Source organism: Artibeus jamaicensis, unplaced genomic scaffold, assembly GCF_021234435.1.
Source record: "Artibeus jamaicensis isolate MK-2021 breed Jamaican fruit bat unplaced genomic scaffold, CSHL_Jam_final contig_525, whole genome shotgun sequence".
In the NCBI taxonomy this organism is placed as follows: domain Eukaryota; kingdom Metazoa; phylum Chordata; class Mammalia; order Chiroptera; family Phyllostomidae; genus Artibeus; species Artibeus jamaicensis.
Window position 1 is genome coordinate 223,389 of NW_026521874.1, and position 23,650 is coordinate 247,038.

At 49.3% G+C, this 23,650-nt stretch overlaps 1 protein-coding gene across 2 annotated transcripts; it reads left to right on the forward strand.

Annotated features, from left to right (window-relative positions):
- Positions 1-79: 79 nt before the first annotated feature.
- Positions 80-22,728, forward strand: ANKLE2 (ankyrin repeat and LEM domain containing 2). Of its 2 annotated transcripts, none has more exons than XM_037160983.2 (13): positions 80-323; positions 5,235-5,708; positions 7,889-8,092; positions 9,776-9,969; positions 10,049-10,237; positions 13,690-13,812; positions 15,250-15,316; positions 16,676-16,848; positions 17,752-17,858; positions 18,610-18,800; positions 19,202-19,823; positions 20,631-20,762; positions 21,179-22,728. In XM_037160983.2, the coding sequence occupies exons 1-13, from the start codon at positions 122-124 to the stop codon at positions 21,399-21,401; spliced, it is 2,901 nt and encodes a 966-aa protein (XP_037016878.2). In that variant the 5' UTR covers positions 80-121; the 3' UTR covers positions 21,402-22,728. The 2 variants fall into 2 exon arrangements, with proteins under 2 accessions (XP_037016878.2, XP_037016881.2); XM_037160986.2 differs by having other exon boundaries at positions 80-308.
- Positions 22,729-23,650: the final 922 nt, after the last annotated feature.

Genomic DNA, 23,650 nt, shown 5'->3' on the forward strand with positions numbered 1-23,650 from the left:
TCCGCCAGTCGACCCCAGGCAGCGCCGTCAGGCAATGGCGTGGGCAACCCGGGGCGCGGGGTCCTGAGGGGCGCGGATCTCCTCGGTGGCGGCAGCGGCGGCAGCGAGGAGGGCGGTGGCGATGCTGTGGCAGCGGCTGGTGGCCACCGAGTGGGCAGAGCTGGCCTGGGAGCTGCTGGGCGCCTCGGTGCTGCTGCTCGCAGTTCGCTGGCTGGTGTGGCGGCTGGAGAGGCGGCCGCGGGGCCTGGGCCAGAACGCGTCCCCCACCCCGCCACCACACGCGACTGCGGACCGGGCACCCGACCCGAGTACGGCTCCTCCGAGTAAGGCCCCTCCGTTCTCTGCTTCCTGGACTGACCCCACCCGACCTGGGGGTGCTGTTTCGGGGAGAGAACGGGAGTAACACTCCGAGGTCCTTAAGGAGCAGACGCCGGCACAGCGCTGCGGCCGGACGCCCGCCCTGTGTCTGTGGACCGTTTTGTCTGTCTCTCTGCGTGTCCGAATCTCGTTGCCTGGGAGCCCCCTTGCGTCCTTTGTCTGGGCTTCCCTTTGCCACCGGTGTCCCCACGCGGTTGCGCCCTTTCCGCCTCCCGCACCCGCTTCGTTCTCGCGTCCTCAGTTTTCTTGCCCGCGCGTTTCGTATTTCTCGAGCGCTACCGTGGAAAAGTGAAGTTTTGTTTTTAACAGGAAGCAAAATTGATTCCACCTTGGAACCTCGGGGCTGAGGGTGTCCTTGGGGATGACACCTCGCAGTTGAAAGAGTAGCCCCGAAAAGGCCGGCTCCGTGGGGAATGACCCCGGTTGTCCAGCGGGCAGATTCCAGCGGGGATGTCGTCTGTGGACACCAGGTCTAGGCCACTGTCCGTGCTGTCTCGTTGCCGACTGTCCACCTGCTCTCGCCCTTTAACAAAGCTTTAGGTGGCACCTTTAATGACATACTGTTCCTTCCAGTTATGCAATCAGGACAGGCCCCAAGACTGAAAACCACCCAGACACAGGATGTGAAGGGCTGAGGTTCAGTGTCTTTTTGTATTAAAGTTTCTTTTTAAGTTTTTCACTTGTCATTTTGAAATGATCTTAGGCTTCTAAGAAATTAACCAAAATAGTACAAAGCACAAAAACACATGGAAAAAGACGTTCAGCACCACCAGTCACTGGCCAAATGCAAATAAGCGCACAGTGGGGTATCACTATACTCCATTAGAGTAGCTAAAAAAGAAAACAAGTATTCCGAACGCTAAGAAACAGGGTCTCATTTACTGCTTGTGGAACTGTTAAATGTGCAGCCACTCTGAAGACAGGCAGTTTCTCAAAGAATTGAACCCACACTGTACTCTGGGGCATGTCTTCTAGAAAACTCATTTTTACTCAGAAACCCATACTCAGATTTTACAACTTTATTCTTAATAGTCAAAAACTGGAATCAGCCGAAATGTCTCTTGAGGGGTGAGTGTTCAACACACTGGCAGGTTCATAGCAGGGAATGCCACCCAGCAGTGAGACAGCTGTGTGTCCCCACAGCAGCCTGCCCAGTGGTCGAGGGTATTGTGCTGAGTGACAGAGCCATCCCCAGAAGGTTTGCAGCAGCAGGTGTGGCTTTATTTATGTAGTGTTCTCGAAGTGACCATAGCGGGAGAACAGATCAGTGTTGTCCAGGGTTGGGGACGGCGGGGAGGAGGCTGGACAGGACTGAAGGTGCAGCAGGAGGCAGGTGTGCGTGGTGACTGAACAGTTCAGAAATTGATTGTGAATCTCCAGGGGTGGCAGGTGGTCGGGAATTCTGTACAGAAACTCACAAAAGAATGCTCCCTGAAACCAGCGAGACCTGTGTCTGGTTTGTGTGTCAGTTCCTGTTTTGGGTCACACACTGCAATGTTTGAGGCATCGCCACTGAGGAAAGCTGGGTGATGGGTCTGCGTGATCTCTACTGTGTTTCAATTTTCTGTGTTCGTAATTATTTCAAAATAAAGAGTTAAGTCTGCAGGTGATTCACTAACCTGTGAATTCACTAACATTCCCCAATGTTAGTGTCTTACACAAACTACAGATAGGGAGACCAGGAAGTATCATTCCTTGTCCCCAACTTTTTTTTGGCACCAGGGATTGGTTTTGTGGAAGACAGTTTTTCTGTGGACCCCGAGGGTGAGGGATGGTTGGAGGGTGATTCAAATGCATTTCATTCAAGCTCATCTCCTGCTGCTGTTCAGGCTGGTTCCTAATAGGCCCCGACCAGTACCATCCATTGTCCAGAGGTTGGGGACCCCTGAATCTTCACACCTAACTCTATTTCTTTTTTTTTTTTTTTTAATGTGTCTATCAATCCCTCAGGGTCCGGCAGATACATCCACTTCTAGCCCAGGGGTCGGCACACTGTGGCCTGCAGACCGAATCAGGCCCCACCGTTTTTGTAAACGAAGTCTCATTGGAACACATTCATGCTCATCCAGAGCTCTTCTTGAGCGATGGCCAGACCTGTGGGTCTCAGGGCCTCGGAATTTGCTCCCTGGCCCTCCAGAAGTTTACTAACCACTGTTCCAGCCTTCCTCTCCTGATTTGTAACCTCAGGAGCCACGATCGATCCTTGCTGAACCCTAGAGTACCCCTAGAGGAGCTTCCAAACCACTAACCGAAGCCCCTGAAAACCACCTACCAGCTCCAGTCCCTGTTCCTGGCCCTTCTCTTGTCTGTGGCCTTAGTTTATAGTCAGGTAGGGCTTTTTAGTATTGAATAGATTCCTTCTCCCTAGGTACTCTGTTACTACTTTGTAATACATTTGAGCCCATTTGTTTTTATTTGTATTCAATTTGGGGGGTCCCCGCCATGTTCATGTTTTTGTTTATTTAGTTATTTTTTTAGTATGTTTCTAGAAGTCAGAACATAAAGTCATATTCTGAAGTGCTGCTTTTCTGTGCAGCACCACCAGCCCCACAAGTAACTGGTCCCATGAGTTTCTACTTCATCCTTTCTTTCTTTTGCACACGTAAGCAGATACCTGTGTATTGTATGGATATTAGTAACAGAATGTACTTTTTGCAGAATTAAAAGCTTGCATTCCTTGATAGCTTATTAGCTACTACTGATATTTGTGGATAATTTGTTCTATGTCAAACTCAGTGGCATAGACTTTGCACATATGATTTTATCTAATTTGCATTATAACCTAAGAAGGAGAGCTAGTGTGTCCGTTTTATAGATGAGGAAATGGAGACTTAAAGTTTACATAATTCGCCCAAGGTCACACAGTTAGTGATATGACACGGTGCAGTGTAATTGTTCAGTTTAGGGTTTGCTTAATTGCAAGGACAAAATCCCCTTTAGACATGTTAAAAACATGGCTTCAGAGTAAGGATGTAGAGGATAAAAAGTAGAATATTGTTAGGAAGGGGCTCAGTTCCTCTCTATTCATAGCATCTTCCCCAGTGTGTCCCTAGCCCTTAGACTTCGCCTTGCATGTGGCGACCTGTCCTGTCCCTTTCCTGTCAGGTCCTTTTCATTGAGCATCTGTGCTGCTCTGGTACCCAGGTGTACCTCTGTAGTTCGCGCCGGGGCTCTTCCTGGTGCAGTGCTGCACTCAGCAGGCCCCTTCTGTAGAGGGGGCTGTGCGCTACGTTCGCTGTTTATGAGACTGGTTCTGCTTTGCAAATAAGTAACAGCAGTTTTTGAAATCTTGCAGTGGTAGAGGGCATCATAAAGTTTGTTTTTTTTTAAGAAATACACAAAAATAGATAGGATAATATAATGAACCCCTTGTACCCATCGTCCAGCTGCAGCCGGTATTCTCTAAATTTTGTTTTCTCTGTCACTGGCCCCTCTGTTCCACTCTCCTGCTGGAGTAATTTAAAACCAATCCTGGAAGGCCTATCATTTCATCTGTGAACACCTCTTAAACCATCGCCTCCTTGATATTAATGTTTCATATTGTTAATATGTCCAGTTTTTTTATCTTCCTGTCTTTTAATCCTTGGTGTTAGTCAGGTTCTGTGTCAGGCTCCCTGTGGTTGTGTATTTGGTTCCCTGATTTAGTCTCTTGGTATTGTAACCACTACCTGTGTGCTAAGGACTCTGGATCTGTTTTTCACCCTCTGAACTTCTCGTCCTCTAAATCTCAGACTTGAAAACTGAAACGCTCACGTGGCGTGCGACAGATGTTTCTGACGCTCGGTGCCTGAATCCGTTTGTTCCGTGTCTGACATTCTCTGCCTCAGGTAAAAGCACTTCCTGGGCACCTGGACTGGAAATCTAGGTGTTGTCCAGGCCGACTGCCGTCCCGCAAGGCCCTCCCACGGCACCTGATCTATCCACGGTTAAGACCTCCTGTTCCAGTCTGGGCCCTTGTCTCAAGCCCCATTAATCGCAGTGGTCAGTTCCTTGCTGATGTTAGCTGACCGCACTTAAACCTGTGCTCCATGGATTTAGTTGCTGTTTCTCCAAACGTATTCATCACAGCTCCAGCTCAAATCCATTTGTTTAGTAGGTGTATAACTCGAACAAGTTACTGAGCTTCTCTTTGTCTTGGGTTCTTCATCTGTAAAATGGGGGTGAACAAGGAGTGGTGATACCTACCAGAGTTACTGTTTCTGTTAAATAACTTCAAGTATGTAGAGCGCTTGCAACAGCACCAGGCACATGGAAAGACAGGCCAAAAGTTAAACGTGAGCTATTCGTTGTTGCTATGAGCAAAAGGACTGTTAGAGCCATGTGGCGCCTCTGTTTTAAATCTTCGCATAACTTCTGTCACTTATGGGATACAGTGGAAAAGTAGGTAAGTTTCTGGAGTTGGAGTTTTGATGGAAACTGTTCAGTGCCTTCCTTGGGGTTTGTTCCAAATTATAGTCCAACTAGCAACACAGGAGTGTGCCTATTTTTCCTGCCTGGAGTGTTAGTGTGGTCCCGTTGTGTCATCGTACTAGGTTATAAGATTCTTATCCAGATGAGCCAGAAACTGTGTATCTTAATTTTGTTTTTGTTCTGATAGATTTGGAAACAAAAAGCATAATGAAAATTCTTGTAGGGAGTTCATAGACTCCAGAGAATACGGAGAAACACTGGATTGAAATGAAACTTCGAAGGCAGCCTTTTTTACCACTTTTTTAAAAACCTGATTTTAGAGAGAGTCGTCGATTTGCATTTTCACTTATTTATGCATTCTTCATTTGATTCTTATTAAATTTTAAAAAAAAAGATGCAGGGATGCAGGTAGAGCCATGAATTGACTGGTGTTGTTTTGGGCCTAGGTGAAATGACAATGGACGCCGTCCTAGCTCGATTGAAACTCCTGAATCCAGACGACCTTAGAATGGAAATTGTCAAAGCCGGATTGAAGTGTGGACCCATTACCTCCACTACAAGGTCCATTTTTGAGAAGAAATTGGCTCAGGCCCTGTTAGAGCATGGAAGGACCCTGCCTTCACACCCTCCCACCCAGACCGCCGTGGGTGCCACAGCTCTCAGCCAGAACACACAGAGGCCTTTCAGGTCTGCCACGGGGAGCCCCTGTGAGCAGGTCAGCTTTTCTGAAGACAGAGATTTTGGTTGTGGCGTGGGCTTGACTCCTCCGGGGGAAGACGACCTGAAGTCCAAGACCTGCTCAGTGTCCTTCGGTGCTGTGGCTGGGGTTGACGGCCCCCAGACCGTGGTGAGGGCCTCTGCTGAGCCTCCTCTGTACTATGGGGTGTGTCCGGCCAGCGAGGATGCCCCAGCGAGCAATGGTAATGTGACACGCGTGGTGTTTCACAGTGGGAGCCGTTTCTTTGACCACAGGGCTGAGGCAATTTTGAAAACCCCACCATTAGAGAAGAAAGAGGGATTCCTCAGTTAACCACTGTTGGCATTTTTATATAGAACTCTCCTAAAAATTTTTTAATCTATATATTTTTTTTTTATTTTAATATTAATAAAAAGGGAAAGAAAAAAAACAAGCGGGTCCCAGGCCGGCAGGTGAAACTTTCTAAAATAAAATATTTATTGGCTGGCTACTATTTGTTAATTAATCATCTCCCTCCTTTTTTCTTTTTTGAGATATTTATTTAATTTTATTTTTCGAGAGGGAAAAGGAGGGAGAAAGAGAGGGAGAGAAGCATCAATCTGTGGTTGACTCTCACATGCCCCCCACTGGGGACCTGGCCTGCAGCCCAGGCATGTGCCCTGACTGGGAATTGAACTGGCCACCTTTTGGTTCACAGTCTTCACTCAGTCCACTGAGCTAAACAGCCAGACCTCCTTTTTTCCTTTTTCAACATAATCTGAACACCTGTTATGTTTATTATTGCAAGTGACCAGTGAAGGTATAAATAATTTTCAACATCAAAGAATTGCAGTTTGAAACAAGTTAAATAGCATTGGAAAGAATTAATGAGAACTTGTTGATTTAGAAAGTAATGTATATATTATATATACAGTACGTAAAGTAAATTTAAAACTTTTTTCCTCTTCCCCTCTGAAATCATACTGGAAGTAACCACTTAATAACTGCTTTAGTGCCTATAGGTGTGTATAAGTGTACACTGTTATATTTTACTTAAAAAATGGTTGAATAACAGTGTCAAGTCAGAAAGAATGCATTTTTAAACTTTGAAAGCCGCTGCCCTTCCAAAAGTGTTGCCATTCACTGTGTGTACAAAAGTCACTTCTCTAGTCTCTCTGCGATATGATATTGAATTCCCGTTTTTCTCTAAAAAGGTAAAATGAATATTTTGTGTTCGTTCTGTCAGTCATTCTGCAATATACTGAAAGCATATTGAACTTTCCTTTCTGTTGCTTGCATGAGGGAAAGCTCTATCTTTTATATTTAATTACTTTTTAAAATGTTTGTAGTCTATTTGTATTTATTTGATAAATTGCTTTATCATACCTATTGACCGTTTTTATTATTTTTTAAAACTTTTCGCCCTGGCTGGTATAGCTCAGTGGATTGACTGCGAGCCTACGAACCAAACAACTGTGGTTCGATTCCCAGTCAGGGCACATGCCTGGGTTGCAGGCCAGGGCCCAGCAGGGGATGCACAAAAGGCAACCATACATTGGTATTTCTCTCCCTCTCTCCTTCCCTTCCCCTCTAAAGATAAATAAATACAGTCTTTGAAAATAAATAAATAAAAGCTTTTTTAAAATTTATTTTTAGAGAGGGGAAGGGATGTGTAGCTGCCTCTCATGCACCCCTTACTGGGGACCGGGTCTACAACCCAGGCACGTGCCCTAGACCGGGAATCAAACCAGTGACCCATCAGTTTACAGTCTGGTGCTCAACCCACTGAGCCACTCCAGCCAGGGCTCCTATTGACCATTTTTATTGGGTAGTGGGCATTACCATTCTTCTGGTATATCAGTTAAAAACATTTTATCCCAGTCTGTTGTTTGCATGTTATGTATTTTTGAGAGTCTCATACAGAGCTTGAGTGTGATAGTTCCCCTAAAGAACTATAATATTTTTAAATAATCAGAGCCTTCTTTATCTTCAAGCATTTTGGGTTTCTTGGCATGCTTAAAAAGGCATTTCCCACCCAAAATTATGTTTAAAATTCTCTTACACTGTTTTGTTAATGTTCATAGTTTTAAAACTTGCTTTCCTTGTTATTTTTGTTCAGATCATTAATCCATGAATTTTATTTTTCAATATGGGATGTCCTTAGATATAAGATTACATATATGTATAAAAATGTATCACAGTATTTATGTCCACACACATACATGATGAAGCTTATTGCATTCTTTTGGCCAGCAAAGGCTCTTTTTCTTCCGGATCACAGTTATGAAACGTTAATGTCGGAGAGAAGGCCTGTAGCCGAGGAGCAGCCGTGGACTGTGAGGCACAGACAGGGCTTTCGGTGTGGCTGCCGGGCAGCGGCTCCTGTCACTCGTCTTCACCTTCTATCTGTTACTTCCCTCACAGAAAGGATTCATGTTTACCAAGATAAAAAGGAAGCATTGCAAGCTGTCAAAATGATCAAAGGATCCCGGTTTAAAGCTTTTTCAAGCAGAGAAGATGCTGAGAAATTTGCTAGAGGAATTTGTGATTATTTCCCTTCTCCAAGCAAAACTTCTCTACTTTCTCATGTGAAAATAGCATCACTCTCTAGCAATGGTGGGTTAAAAGGTAAGTTATGTAGCTGTTTACAGCTTGGCATTACTATGAGATTTGCCCAAAAGTATTTTGTGCTCTCTTTCCTGATATATGGAAATTAGTTTTTTCTGTCTTTGGGAGAAGTCCAGTTTTCCAGGGAGGGAAAGTCCAGGTGTGGAGCAGCTGGAAGAGAATGGGTCCTTAGGGCTGGTCTGGGGGGACCCAGGACCATGAGGGTAGAGGCAATGGGCTGAGCGGGCCGGGCAGCTCCTCCAGGTCCCGACACTGACCAGCTGTGGGAGAAGCAGTGAGGACCACCATCACCTCTTCTGTTCTGCTCCTTCTGTCTTCCTCTGTCCCTGCTACCTATTGCTTTCAGGGACATTTTTTAAAGAGTATTTATTTATTTTTGGTCAGAGGGGAAGGGAAGAAGGAGAAACATCAGTGTATGGTTGCCTCTCATGCGCCCCCTACTGGGGACCTGGATTATAACCCAAGCATGTGCACTGACGACCCTTTAGTTTGCAGGCCAGAGCTCAGTTCACTGAGCCACAACAGCCACGGCTAAGGGGCATTTTCTGGTGCCAAGACCAATCTGTTTCCCACCTGAAGCTATACCTGCTTCTAGGACTGTGGCACCAGCTTTGACCCAGACTATTCAGTCAGGTCAGAAACCTGACCTTCTGGCCTCAGTCTTGTCCACTCTTGGAGCTCCCAGATGTCCTGCTTCCTAGGCTGGCTGGGGTTCCAGAGGCAGCCCCTCCTAGCAGACATTTGGCCATCTCTCCAGAGTCCCATTTGCTTCCTTTCCTCTGTCCCCTTACTTGGCTTCACACAGGTGCTTCTTACTTGTAAACCAGAAGGATTTCAAGCCCTATGGCACAGGTGGCAAACACAAGGCCCACAGGCCAAATCCGGCCCTCCACCTTGTTTTATCTGGCCCAGCACCTTGTTTCTACCCTGCAGCAGCACTGAGCTCTTGCTTCACTGTTAGCGAGTAGTTACATTTATACAGCCCTAAAATTACACTCAGCCCTTTGAAGGCAACCACAAGGCTGATGTGGCCCCCAGTGAAAATGAGTTCGACACCCCTGCCTTACGGGCTTCCCTCTGCACTGTTTGCGGAAGTCTCCCTCAAGATACCTTTCGGGCTTCTTGGGGTATCAGAATGGAACTGATGGAAATCGTTTGGGCTCGCTGCCTTTAAGGGTGCTCCCTGTGCTTTGCAGATCTGGGGCGATGCCAGTGGCCATGTGCCCCTGCCCTGCCCCTCTGGCTGAGCTTCCTGCCCAGCTCTCCCAGCTGGGTTGCAGCAGGTCGTGGCTCTTTGTGCACATGCTGCTGCGCACGCCTGCTGCTTCCCTGTTTCTCTCAGCTGGACCGCAGGCTTCTGCGGCGCGGGGCGGGTTCTCATCACCCCCAGTGCAGCCTGTGGGGGAGCTGAGAAAATGTTTGTGAAATTAACATTTCTTTTTCTTTTAATCCGGTTTATCAAAAGATTATATATTGCAGGTTTTTTCAATTAACTAGTTTTGGGGTTTCATTTAGCTATTCTGTTATTTCTTGTTGCCATTACTGTTTTTTTTTCTATTTAATTACTTCAACCTTTATCTTTAATTTTTTCTCTTTTATTTTTAGTTCCTTTTCAAATTTGCATTATTTGTATATGTAATTTATTGAAATTAAATGTTCTTAAATTCTGTCTCTTAATAACAGATGGCTTGAGCTTATCTGAGTCAGAAACAGTGAACAGAGAACGAGCAAACAGTTATAAAAACCCCCGTACGCAGGATCTCACGTCCAAACTGCGAAAAGCCGTGGAGCAGGGTGACGAAGACACCTTCTCCAGCCTTGTCTGGAGTAACCCCCGGTATCTGATTGGGTCTGGGGACAACCCAACCATTCTGCAGGTGAGCTTGTGTCTGGCATTGTGAGCTTCAGGACCGTGGGTGACAGGAATGAAGCTCAAAATCTTTGTTCTTCCCTTAGGAGGGTTGTAGGTACAATGTCATGCATGTTGCTGCCAGAGAGAATCGGGCTCCCATCTGCCAGCTGACTCTTGAGACACTGGAGAACCCTGAGTTTATGCAGCTCATGTACCCCGATGACCCCCCGGACATGCTGCAGAAGCGCATTTGTTACATCCTCGACCTGTACCTGAATACACCCGACAAGGTGGTGAGTGCACCGCCTTTCTTTCCTCGCTGACATCACGGCCAGCCTCACAGTGAAACAGGACCCACGTGCCTGGCTTTGAGTACCTACTGCATCCCTGCATGTGCAGGGCCAGCACGGAGACGTGCACCCAGTGAGCTCAGAGGGCGTGGAAAGGTGGTAGGGAAGGAGCCGTTCACACACATAGGTCTGCTCTCCCAGGCAGGGTGCTGCGACCCTCGGGCCACTGGGCTGCAGGTAGCAGTGGAAGGCGCCCCAGTGGGCAGCCTTGAGAGGACTGCAGAGGCCAGTCGGGGACTTGAGGAACGTCGTGAACTCGGATGGAGAGTTGTCTGTTGTTGTAACTCTTTTTTGGAATATTACCTTTTTAAAGTCTTTTTGTTTTCTTTTTTTTAATTTACTTTTCAATTACAGTTTACATTCAGTTATCTTTGTATTAACTTCAGGTGTACAGCATAGTGACTAGACGTTAATATAACTTACAAATCCCCCCCCCATAAGTCTAGTGCCTTTCTTACACCAGGACATGGTTATTACAATACTATTGACCATATTCTCTGTACCGAACTTTATATCCTGTGGCTGTTTTTGTAACTGGTAATTTATACATATTAATCGCTTCACCATTTTTTTTAAGAAGGCTGTCATTCCTCCACTTCTTATTTTTTTATTAACTTATTTATTTTTATTGATTATGCCATTACAGTTGTTGTATTCCCCCGTTCATTCCCCTCCACCCTACCCCCCCATCCCCACCATTACCCCCCCTTTAGTTTATGACCATATGTCTCAAGTTCTTTAGATTCTATTTTTCCCATACTATTCTTGCCCCCCGCCCATCTATTTTCTATCTACTGTCTATGCTACTTATTTTCTGTACCTTCTCCCCCCTTCTCCTCCTCCCACTCCCCTGTTGCTAACCCTCCATGTGATCTTCATTTCTATGGTTCTGCTCCTGATCTAGCTGTCCTCTTAGTTTGCTTTCGTTTTAGGCGTGGTTGTTAATAACTGTGAGTTTGCTGTCCTTTCACTGTTCATATTTTTTATCTTCTTTTTCTTAGATAAGTCCCTTTAGCATTTCATATAATAAGGGCTTGGTGATGATGAACTCCTTGAATTTGATCTTATCTGAGAAGCATTTTATCTGTCCTTCCATTCTAAATGAAAGTTTTGCTGGATAGAGCAATCTTGGTTGTAGGTCTTTGGATTTCATGACTTGGAATACCTCTTTCTAGCCCCTTCTTGCCTGTAAGGTCTCTTTTGAGAAATCCGCTGACAGTCTGATGGGGACTCCTTTGTAGGTGACTGTCCCCTTAGCTCTTGCTGCTTCTAGGATTCTCTCCTTCATTTGAATCTTGGCTAATGTAATTATGATGTGCCTTGGTGTGTTCCTTCTTGGGTCCATCTTCTTTGGGACTCTCTGAGCTTCCTGGATTTCCTGGAAGTCTATTTCCTTTGCCAGATTGGGGAAATTCTCCTTTATTATTTGTTCAAATAAGTTTTCCACTGGTGGCTGTGCCTTTCCCCCTTCTGGTACCCCTATAATTCGGATGTTGAAGCGTTTAAAGATGTTCTAGAGGTTCCTAAGACTCTCCTCATTTTTTTGAATTCTTATTTCTTCACTCTTTTCTGTTTGGCCATTATTTGCTTTCTTCTGGTCCACTCCATTGATTTGAGTCCCAGTTTCCTTTTCATCGCTATTGGTTTCCTGTGCAATTCCATTCATTTCAATTAGTTTCGCCTTCATATGTTTGTCTAATTTGTGGCTATAATCAACCAGTTCTATGAGGATCCTGATCACCAGTGTTTTAAACTGTGCGTCTGAGAGTTTTGCTATTTCTTCATCGCTTAGATTTATAGGCTCTGGGGCTTTGAGATCTTCTTGAGCCATTTTTGGTCTGTTGGCGCTCATTAAGTATGAGGAGCAGAGCCTTGGACTCCCAGGTCGCTGGGTTGTGACGCAGGGAAATGGCGGCGCCCTCTGCTGCCACTCGCTGCTGGGGCCTGCTGGGTCCCGTCTAACCACCCACTCCCTCTCTTGTCTATCTGCGCACAAATGCTCGACTACAGTCAACCCGCAGCCCTGCTCCCTCGCTGTTTCCCCCTCGTCGCTCGCTGGGTCGCTCACTAGGTCCAACCCTGCGCCTGGGTTCCCCGCGCCTGAGTCCATCTGACCGAGTTTTCCTGTGCAACCCCGCTCCGCCAGCTGCTGGTTTCGCCCCTCTTACCAGTCAGGCTGAAGAATTTGTTGTTATCAGACTTCCGAAAAGTTCAATTTTCTGTGTTCTGGCTGTGTTTTCTGTTGCTAATATTTAGTTGTCTCTAAACTTGGTTGCGTGAGAAAGCAAGGCGTCTCCACCTATGCCTCCATCTTGGCGGAAGTCCCCCTTCAACCCACTTTTTAAAAATTTTTTATTTTTTGATTTTAGAGAGAAAGAGTGATGGAGAGAAGCATTGATTTGTTGTTCCACTTATTTTCCACTGAATCCACTGCATTCAGTGGTTCATTCTTATATGTGCCCTGACAGGGGGTGGAACCCTCAACCTGGACATACTGAGATGAAGCTCCAAGCAGCCAGGGCCCCCTTCACCTTTTTCATCTAGCCCCTCAACCCCCTTTCATTTGGCAGCCATAAGTGTATTTTCAGTGCCTATGAGTCTATTTCTGTTTTGCTTACTTGTTTATTTTGTTTTTTGGATTCCACATAAAAGTAAAACTATACAGCCTTTGTCTTTCTCTGATTTACCTAACTCAGCATAATACCCTTTCAGTCCATCCATGCTGTCACAGATGGCAGGGTTTCAGGGTCGGGGGTGGTTTTTGTTTTAATAGCTGAGTAATATCCATTATACGTGTATACCAGATCTTTTTCATCTGTCAAGGGACACTTAAGTTTTTTCCATATCTTGGCTGTTGTAAATAATTCTGCAATGTAGGTGCATATACCTTTTCAAGTTAGTGATTTGTGTTTCTTTGGATAAATACCCAGAATTGCTGGCTCGTAGGTATTTCTGTTTTTAATTTTTGAGGAACAAGGAGTGGATTGTTTGGTTTGCAATGGCATTAGCTGCTGGAGAATTTTCTCTGAGCAAATTTGTAGCCTTTGCTTTATTCTGGATGTTGCCTTCATCTATTTCACATTTTGAGCATTGATTGTGAGACATTGTACCAGGCCTTGGATTGTTAAAGCTGCTGTTCACTGAGCAGTTTTCACTCCCCAACTCCGTTGTGAGCTCCCACTGGACCTGGGCACCTGGGCACTAGATACGTGGTGACCAGCGCACTGTGCTGGGCTCAAGCCCTGGCATGAAGTGGATATGTGGTAGCTGCTGGTATTCTCAGTTGTAAAAACAGTGTCTTTGTTTCTTGTACTAAGTAACTGTTTTCATCATAAAGCAGCCTTATGAGATGAAGGAGTGTAAATGGGAAACATGTTCTTCTCTGCACCTCTCAGGGCTACGACACACCATTGCACTTTGCTTGTAAGTTTGGGAATGCAGATGTGGTCAGCGTGCTTTCTTCACACCCTTTGATTGGCAGACGTCCACGGAATAAATGTGGTAAAACACCTGAAGATGTAAGTACCTCTAAAATGCTTATACTTTGTAGCATTAGAAATGAAGGTGTGTAAAATTGCAGTCTGTGATCGCCGCCACCATGAAGCCGGGAGTTTGGACTGCACGTGCACGTGTGTGTGTGTGCACGCTCACAGGCACCTGGAGCCCAGCTGCTGAAGGCAGGGCCGCCACAGAGCCAGGAGGGGATGAGCAGCCCTGTGTGCTGATGTTGTTTTCCTGAAACAGGTGCTCAGTTTTCTCAACAACTCAGTCTTTTATCTAGTTCTCTCTGTACCTGTCTCAGTTGGCCAGGGCCAGAGAGGACAAAGGTTGTGATGATGGTCATGGTGGCAAAGGTGGTGATGAGGCTGACAATGCTGCAAACAGCTGACAGACTCAGCTCAGGGTACACCAGCTGCTGACCTACGCCGTGCCCACGTGTTCCCACCTGAAGCATGCAGGCCTCCGCTGGCCACTGAGCAAAATGTGCCCCCCCCCCCCCCCCACGGGCAAGAGGGCTAAGCCCTGTCTGTGTCTGGGAAGCGGACCTGACCGAGATCCGAGCTGTCAGCTGACCTGGCCTGACCTGGCCACCCTTTGGGAATATGACCCGTGAGGGCTCTGCTCTGGTAACAGACGCCTTCCTTATAACAACTGTGGTTACATGCGTACTTTCTGGAGAAAGTTTAAGAGTGCATGTGAACCAGAATAAAATTCAGACAATTCTACCACTCAGAAATTAACAGTATTTTTAATATTTGTGACTCAGCATTTTCTGTGCAAATTTTTTTTTTCATATAAAATGCTCTTTGGTAACACATGTCAAAACATTGGACACCTCTCAGAATTAGTTACAGACTTAAACAGTCGCGCTCGTCCCAGGGTGCACTGCACAGCTGTGTCATAGGTCAGTTCTCAGATGCTGTCGGGGTGACCGTTTTGTGGTGTCTTCCTTATTTGAAGGTTACTGCGTTTTGATTGTCTTCCAGCAAAAATGTTCTTGTCACTCCAGTTCTTCAAGGGCTGACAAAGTTGATTCCTGTCATTGCAAAAAGCAGACATTGGCGTTTCATGCTCCCCGGCTCTTGTGTGTCGACCCTGCCAAACAGTGGGCTCCCGGGCAGCGGCACTGAGCCGAAAACCGTGAGCCTGTCTGTACACCTCTGCTCCGACTTGATAGTGCACTTGAGGGTGAAGAAAGGAAATAAAATTTACCTACAATCTCAGAGTTTTTCTTCTTGTCCTGGCAACATAAGCTGCTACAAAGCATTCTGGAAGAAAGATTTTAACAGTTTAGGATACAATTTTTGGTTGGGGTGCTTTATGAAATATTGAGCATTAGGTACTGTCCTTATTTTGTTGACTTAAGAACTTAGATTTATAAAACTTTAATGATAAGAAAATGTGATAAACTAAGATTTTGAGTGAACTTTACATAACTCTATTTTTTTAAATAGGTTATTTGTGAAAGAAGCAAAAATAAATCCATGGAACTGAAGGAGCAGATCAGAGAACATTTAAAGGGTAAGGAGGGCTTTGGTGCTGGAGTGTGAGGCCCACTGCGGGGCGAGACCAGGCAGGACCAAGCCTGGCCGTGTGCGGGGCGCGAAGTAAGGGTTACGCGCGGGCTCCGCTCCAGCCCTCGTCCTGGCCGCCCTGCTTTCCTGGACCCCCGCTCCCGCCCCACCTCGGTCTTCACACCGTGCCTCCTCTGACGCCTTGAGCTGTTCTGAGAGACCAAGCTGTCGGTCGTGTGCCTCACCCCTTACCCTCTGCAGACGGCTCCTGCGGCAGGTGTGTCTGACCTTTCTCGGGTAGATGTGAGCAGGAGGGCCTGTGCCTGAGCTCCCGGCCGCCTCTTCCTGGACCGGGCCCTGCCCCCACCCTTGGCCAAGTAGGGCAGCTCCTCCCTTCTGCTCCCTGGGCAGCGCCCACTCCTGAGGCCTGGCAGCTCTGCATCTCATCACTCAGACCGGGAGCTGGGTTGCCTGCTCAGCTTTGAAGACAGTCCTGTGGAGGTTCACGTTCACTCTCGGGGCCCTTGTTTCTCTGGTCAGGAGCTCCTGGGCCTTGGCCTATAGCTGGCAGGCTTCCAGACTGTGAGGGTGGCTGGTTTTGGAAAGGGGCCATTCCCGCTGTCTTCCTCTCTGTTTCCAGGGAGTTTCAGGCACCGAAGCGGAGGGGCCTTTCCTTGGCAGCTTCAGCCAGAGCTCGCTGCCTCCGCCGGCTGCCTGCCTGTCCTCTCGGTTTCCCTTCCCCAGGTCCCCGTCGCTCGGTCTCCACTGCACAGACACTGCTGCCACTTCCTACTTCCATATATAAGGCTCAGTGCCCCTGGACAGCCAACCGACTGTGTGCATGTTGTCCCCTGCAGCCTGGCCACACGCTCCCTTGGGACCTCACTGTCTCTCCCTTTGTTCTTTCCCGAGTTCCCATCGCAGTGTCTGCGAGTGCATGTCGGTTTAGAGACCGGTGGTCAGCGATCAGAACTGTGACGTACTGAAAGGACTGGGAACTGGGGAGGGGGCTGAAGATGGCCCTTCTGTCTAATGCCGTCCCGTGCCCACCTAGGCTCATCTTATTCCCCAGGCCCACCTCTCAGTCCTTTTAAGAACCTGCGGTGAGGAGGTGTTCACGCTCCCCCCCCCGCCCCGCCCCCCCGGCTTTTTTCCCTGCAGAGGCAGAACGTGGGCTCATTCACAGAGTCTGGCACGTCTGGTCTCCTGTGAGGTTCTTTCAGCTCCAGAGATTCGCAGCCTTTTTGCTGTTGTCATGGACTCGCTCGTGTTGTTTCTTGGGTTATTTACTGGAAGCCCCCACGTGTGTGCTGAGGTGAGGAGCTGATGTGATGAGCAGATGTGACGAGCCCTGGCGTCTCCCCAGGTCACTACTACGTGCCACTCCTGAGAGCAGAGGACCTGTCGTCCCCAGTGATCGGGGAGCTGTGGTCTTCAGACCAGACTGCCGAGGCCTTGCCCATCAGCCATGGTGGGAGCAGCCCCAGGGACCCTGTTCTGACCTTGAGAGCCTTCGCAGGACCCCTAAGTCCAGCCAAGGTGAGCTGCTGTGGAAGCTTCTGAAACGAGCTCCTGGCTGTCCCCACCAGAAATGCTGGGTGTTCCGGCTTCTCCCCTGCGGTCGGTTGCAGAGACCAGGTCTTCCTGGGACCCCAGCGAGTGAGTGACGGGGCTTCAGAAGGTTCACTGGGGAGACAGGAGTGTCCTGATCCTGATCCTCAGTGGCTGCTGGCAGGGGCGTGTGGGGACCCTGCACCTCAGACGTGACGTTTACCTGGGCCGACCCTTCCTGTGCTGTGGTCACCAGGTTCTCCCATCAGTTCTGATAGCCCTTCTCACAGGGCGTGGCCAGTCTAGCTGGGCCGTCTTTCCTAGTGGTGCAAACTGGCATTGTCACAAGGAAAATTCCACTTGCAAGCTTTGAAGTTCACTTTCTGCACTGAGCTATTAACATACAGTGGCCTATATAATCTTTCCTCTCATTGAAAAAATTCTGGATAGTTATCTATAAAACATCTCCAAAAGCAAGTGGTATCAGTGGGATTAGATTCTGCTGCATAAAACGTAAAACTCTAATGGGTCAAAAACACGGTCATTAATTTTTCCCTTGTGTGGTGGGAAATGGAAGCCTGGTGACTCTGGACGGCAGGTTGGTGCTGTGTTCCCCAGGTGAGATGGCCTCCTCCTCGGGCCTCCTGGTGCAACTCCGACTCCACGCCCCACCCAGAGCCACAGGAAATTAAAAGGGCCCCCCCCACCAGTAAGAATGCAGCCCCTTGTACCTCTCTTAGCTACAAGGCAGGTAGACATGTTGTCCAGGCTGTGTCGGGCGGGGTGGGGACAACCCTGGGAGCACCCCGCTGGTTCCGCGGTGCTGGTGGTTCTTCACGTTTTCCAGCAGCTCGGATGCATAACACAGCTTGAGATGTGTTCTCTTCATAGGCAAAAGGTTTTCGCAGACTCTGGAAAACCCCACCTCGAGAGAAAGCAGGCTTCTTTCACAACGTCAAGAAGTCAGATCCAGAAAGAGGCATGGAGAGAGCGGGAAGGTACTTAACACTGCAGGTGGAAATGCCAGTGACGTCTGCCTTAGAGTCGGAATTCCCAGGAAGCGTTTAGACCAGGATGCTCCAGCCTCTTCCTGGAGCTCCGGTTCCCTGCAGGCCTTGTACACGCAGCCCCTCCCCAGGTCATGCAGCCTTTGTCTGAGGGATGGAGAGTGTTTGGAAGGAGGTGCCCTGCCTTGGGTGCTTCCTTGGCAGTGAAGGAGAAAGTAGAACACAGGGCGTTCGGGGTGGCTAGAAACCACCAGTAACAGGGAGCTAAATTACAGAGTAATCAAATAAAGCGTCGTTGAATTGACTTAGAATTTTTTCTTCAAGTACATGCTCAATTTCAGGTTTACCACTTGAACTTGAAAAGGACTTCTAAATTTTCATGTGCCTGGCTAAAACCAGAATCATATTCTACTTAAGTCACTGTTTTATTAAACACACAAAAGTCTATCTATTTGTGGCATTGTGCTCTTTTGCCTTTCACCTGTACGGTTGGTTGGTAAAGCTGTTTTTGGTTGCCTTCTCCTTCTGCCCCCAGTGAAGTAGGGGCTCATTCTATCCCATCAGAGCTCCACAGGGGGGCTGCTCGCCTGTGTTAGAGGATGCAGAGTCCTATCTTTGCCCCAGATTTAGGGTGAAATGAGACCATAACCAAGATTTCCGCCTTTGCTGGCTATTTTCTGTTGTCAGTTCTGGGATTTTTGTTCCAGCTTCACAACTGATCATTTATGCTTTATTCTTACAGGGATCTGGCCCATGACCTGGGGTACCCCTGGGTCGAGTACTGGGACTTCCTGGGCTGCTTTGTCGACCTGGCTTCCCAGGAGGGCCTGCAGAAATTGGAGGAATATCTCACGCAGCAGGAAGTGGGCAGAGAGGCCCAACGAGACCCAGGAGAAGATGAAGCCCGTGTTCTACAGAACCCCTCTGCCTTCGGTAAGGACATGCATGGTGTCCCTGCACCCCGGTGACCTGGGCCCCGCCCCGCGTCTGTGGACCCAGAGCACGTCCCTGCGAACACAGGAACGCCTACCGGTCCCCTCTGCCCACCACGTTCTCGGTGCCCTGTGTTCCCGCAGATTAGATGGAGGCAGCAGGCACTTGCCTGCCCTACCTGTGGCTGCCCTTGGCCTTGTCCTCTTTCTTATCTTCCTGGGGGCTCTGTTTCTGTTTCAGGGTCCTACTTGCCCTGTCCCTGGAGCACGGCGGGTGGTTTTGTCTTGTGTCCGAGGAGGCTTTGCGGAGGGACTGGTTGGTCGTGGGGTCTGCCCTGTGCTGCACGCGCTGTGTGCGGACTCCAGCACCGGCCCCGAGCGGCTGCGCTGTCTCCCTCACAGGCTGCCGTGGGACCCGCAGTGACTCCACCTCTGGGGGGGCCTTTCTGAGTGCAGACAACGTCCTGAGCTTGGAAGAGGTTAAAAATCGGCAGAACACAGCTCGAAACAACAGCCAGCCCGCAGCTGAGGCTTTCGGAGACTTGGGGTGCAGCATCCTTCCCTTGGAGCAGAGGGCCTGTCCCCCCAACAACAGGAATGGGTGCTGCCGCCCCCTGAGTGGCGGCAAGATCCCGGGTGGGAAGAGGACAGAGGCCGCTTGTGGGGAGGAAGCCCCCCCGTCACCTGTCTGCAGCTTGGCTGTGGAGTTCAATAAGCTCCACGTGCAGAATCTGGGAAGTGGCCCTTCCAAGACACCAAACAAAAGCACGGACACAGGAGATGAGAAGATGCTGACATCAGGAGTGGATGCAACGGGCAGTGACGTGTCAGAGCCTCCTGCTGCCCACAGACTCGGAAACAGCCAGGCGAGGACAGAAAGCGAGGTGTCAACAGGGATGGCCAGCATGTGCCTGGACCCCCACAGGCCTGGACACAAGGCCCAGCTCGGCTGCCCTTCTGCGTCCTCGGAGCCCACAGGGGTCCCCACCGCGGAGGAGCCTGTCCGGAGGCTCTTCCTGTTGGGGTATGAGTTGGAGGGGGTGTGCGGGGAGATGCCGTGGGGCGGGCGCGGGGCTCATGACGGGGGTGAGGGAGGGAGTGCGTGGGACAGCTTTCCTCTGCCCACAGCCTGGCTTCACACGCACCTCTCGTTCACGTGTGTGTGTGTGTCGCTTCTTGAAACTCTTGGTGCGTCTCAGCTGGACCTTCACATTGGTAGGAGACCCATCCTTTTCAGCTTGTCCTTGTGTTGCTGCTGTCCCCGGGAAGATAGACATCCCCAGGATGGCTGAAACTGTCCCAAGAACGTTGCTTGTGTTTAGGAGGAGAGATCTGGGAGTCAGTCCCCATCCCCCAGGAGGTGGCCTGTCCCAGGTCGATGGTTCTCAGAACTGGAAATGTGACTGCATTTTCACGGCAGGGCAGGTCCTAGGGGCCTTCTGTCCCGGGCCAGCATGTCCTTTCTGACACCTTAGCCTCGGTCCCTCCGCAGCCTGGGTGGTGCCTGACAGCTGGTGCTTGAGAGGGTGATGGGGGACCAGCGTCTGCATCTGTGCTGGGTTTATGAGTTACGGATGCAGCGGTTTGCCCTGGCAGGGTAGCTCAGTTGGCTAGAGTGTGGTCCCGATACACCGTGGTTGCAGGCTCGATCCCCAGTCAGGGAATATACAGGAACCAACCACTGAATGCATAAATAGGTGGAACAACAAATTGATGTTTCTGCCGCGCCCCCAAAATCAATCCATCAAAAGAAAAAGAAATGCAGTGCTGTTAGAAGCCTGTTTTTCATCACGTGTTTCTCTATTTCCTCTTCTTTTGTAACGCCTTCTAGAGAGGAGCCATCTAAACTGGACCAGGATGTTTTGGCAGCTCTGGAGTGTGCGGATGTGGACCCTCGGCAGTACCCTGCCGTGCACAGGTGGAGGGGCGCTGTCCTGCACTACCCGCCCTCTGCCAGGCAGAGGTACACATGGGCCCCGAGTCTGCTGGCGCTGGAGTTCGGGACTGCCCGATTCTGCCCCTACACATGTGGTGGTTCCCCCAGGACACCAGGCACGCGAGTGGTCAGCTCCCTGACCTGCAGCCATGGCCGGGGAGCCTCGCGGGAGGGTCTGCAGTGCGTGGGGAAGCCGAGGGGCGCTGCTGACAAGGGAGGGTGTGCGGGGCACCCCGGGTTCCTGGTCAGGATCGTGTGGGATTTATGTAGACAATCAAATGAGCTCTTAGTCTTCAAGGCCTGTGTTCTGAGGTTCTAAGGGCCTCTCACCGGAGCCACAGTGGTCCTTTGGGTTCAGGTGCAGGAGCTCAGGTCCTGTCTGGCCTCTGCTCTCCCCACACACACTCCCATCTGTACTGACAGACCTTTCTTGGTTTCCTCAGTTGGCCAAGTCCTGCGATAAAAGGAAAGTTGACGTCTCAGCAGCTGGATCTCAGTTGCCCTCCCAGCTGCAGCCCAGGGAGAAGTGGTCCCTCAGGAGGCAGCCCCAGGAAGCCGGGACCGGCCCCCTACTCCCCCCGCCTGGGCAGCCCTGGGCGCTACAGCCCTGCCAACGAGGGCCACTTCCGCAGGATGGTGCGCTCGGCCCAGCTCGAGTCCTTGTAGGGCCGGGCTCACTGTGCGCTTGCTTCATTTTTAAAGGAAGAAGGATAACGTGTTTGTTGCTAAAATTCACAAAAAAGGATATATTGATTAATTTATTAATCCTCATTTTGAGAGTAAAAGTATTTTAGAAAATGCTAATGTTCTGTATAAAATTTATACTTCTGGTACTTTGGGAGAAGTTGATGAAAGCACACTCAGGTACCAGTATTGTGGAGTCTGTCAGTGTGGTAGTGACCCAGACCTGGGTCACTGTCCTGGTTGCATGTGTGACTGCCTGGGAGCCACGGCCACCTGTGCTCCCACAGACCACCACCCGAGCCTGGAGGTGGGGTCGGCCGCACCAGGAGCAGCCCCGGGCTGGAGCCACCGCACTGCAGCTCCATCCTGGACACGAAGGTGAGTCGTGTCCGCCTTCCTTTCCTGGGAGCGGCGTTACCTTTGGGTTCCCCTCGGTTGGACAGATAAAGCTTCTTTCTCGGACACAACCAGTGGCCCTGGGAGGCCTGTGTGTGCCGCGCAGGGCTGGGCAGCAGTCCTGGGCAGTGCGCTCTGCCCCAGCTCAGAGCCCGCCTGCTCGCCGTTGGTTGCCAGTGCGATGGGGCAGGGCACGCAGTCCGTTGTTTCCTGGCTTTGAAGTGACCTCATGTTTCAGAATTTACTTAGAATAGTTTGGAACTTACTCCAGTTGGATTACTGTTACAGAAGCATCACATTTTAGTTCGGAAACTGGAGGTTGACTTTTGAGGAATATGAGACTGGTTCAGTTATTTGAGGGTGGTTTACTCGGGCCCCGCCCCCCGGGTCTCAGTGCAGAGTGTGGGGAGTCACGCTCCCAGTGCCACTCCAGACGCCCAAGGGCGGACACCACAGTGACGGATGACTGCTCACAGAGCTGCATTCTGTGAACGTCCAGGGTGGGGACCAACTGAAAACTCTGCCAGCGCTTTTGCTAACTTCAGTGCCTTTTGTAAATGATTTTTTATTTTCTTGAACTTGATTTTTGAGAATGTACAGTGATGCTAAGTAGGCATGAGATTCTTTTTCATTCATAAAAACAGCTGTATCTTTCAAATCAAGGTGTAGATTTAAAATTTCTAATGGTTACACAAGGTGTTTTCACAGGTAGCGTCACCAACAGTCTGCGTAAGACAAAAAATGGTGTTCTGCTGTAAACTCCAGCAGCATTTTAAATGGCATCTTTGTTCTCAAAAGAAATCCGAGTAGACACATTCACAGTGCTGATTGTCTTTTCTAGACTCTTCACCTTACTGCCCTGTGTGTTGCTGTAAATATTCAGATGGAAATTAAAGTAGCGTTCTGCCCTGATTTTGCCGACTGCTGCTCCTGTCTTGTGAAGTTTGGCCTTCGTTCCCCGTTTGTTGGTTGGGCAGCCTGGTCCCAGCGAGACCTCCAGTGTCAATGTTCTTTTAGAACTAGTTATTGAAAAGAATCGTTTTTAAGACGACGCGGCTATACTTCTAAGATTTCAGAAAGACCTCTCACCTGTGACCGGCAGTCTGCTTTGCTATTTTTAGTCAAATCTTAAGCAGTGTTCAGTGAGACTGTTGATGGGTCATTTCCTCGCTGTTTTGGCCCTTTCATTCCTAACAGGAATGTTGTGAACGACATGCTTCAGTTAAGGCAGCATAGCTTTCCCAGCTGCACTTTGTGACGCTAACAATTGCTGTGTGACTCCAGCAGTTGGAGAGGTGACATGAACTGCTCCGCAGTGGGGTGGGGTGCTGGGCCTGAGAGGCGCCGTGATGTGGAGCAACTGCCATCCCAGGACAGAGCCTCTACGTAACGTAATTGCTGGGTGTTTGCAGGCGCATCCACAGCCTCCAGAGGAAGTGACGGGCTCGGGGGTGCCTGCCTGTTGGGTGTAGTGTCAGAGCTTCCTGGAGCTGGATGTGCTCCCTGGGCTTTTGGAGGTGTGTGCTTTTCCTGTCTGACGCGGATGTTTTTTGCATGTGCACCAACACTCAAGAGTTTCCTGGCTCACAGACCACACGCACCTGTCTCCACAGAAAGGGAGCTGGAACGAACTGCCTGCTGCCTTCGCGCTAGTGTTGGCTCAGGTCCCATCATGTCATCGCATGTTTCTGGTGTGTAGTTGTTTCGGCCACACTTGGGTTACTGTAACCCATTTCACAGAACAGTTTCCGTCTGTCACTGGGCCCTGTAACTGCCCAAACACCCTCCTCCTGCTCCTTAGCTGTGTCCCACTTGGACTTATTCTGGTTTCTAAA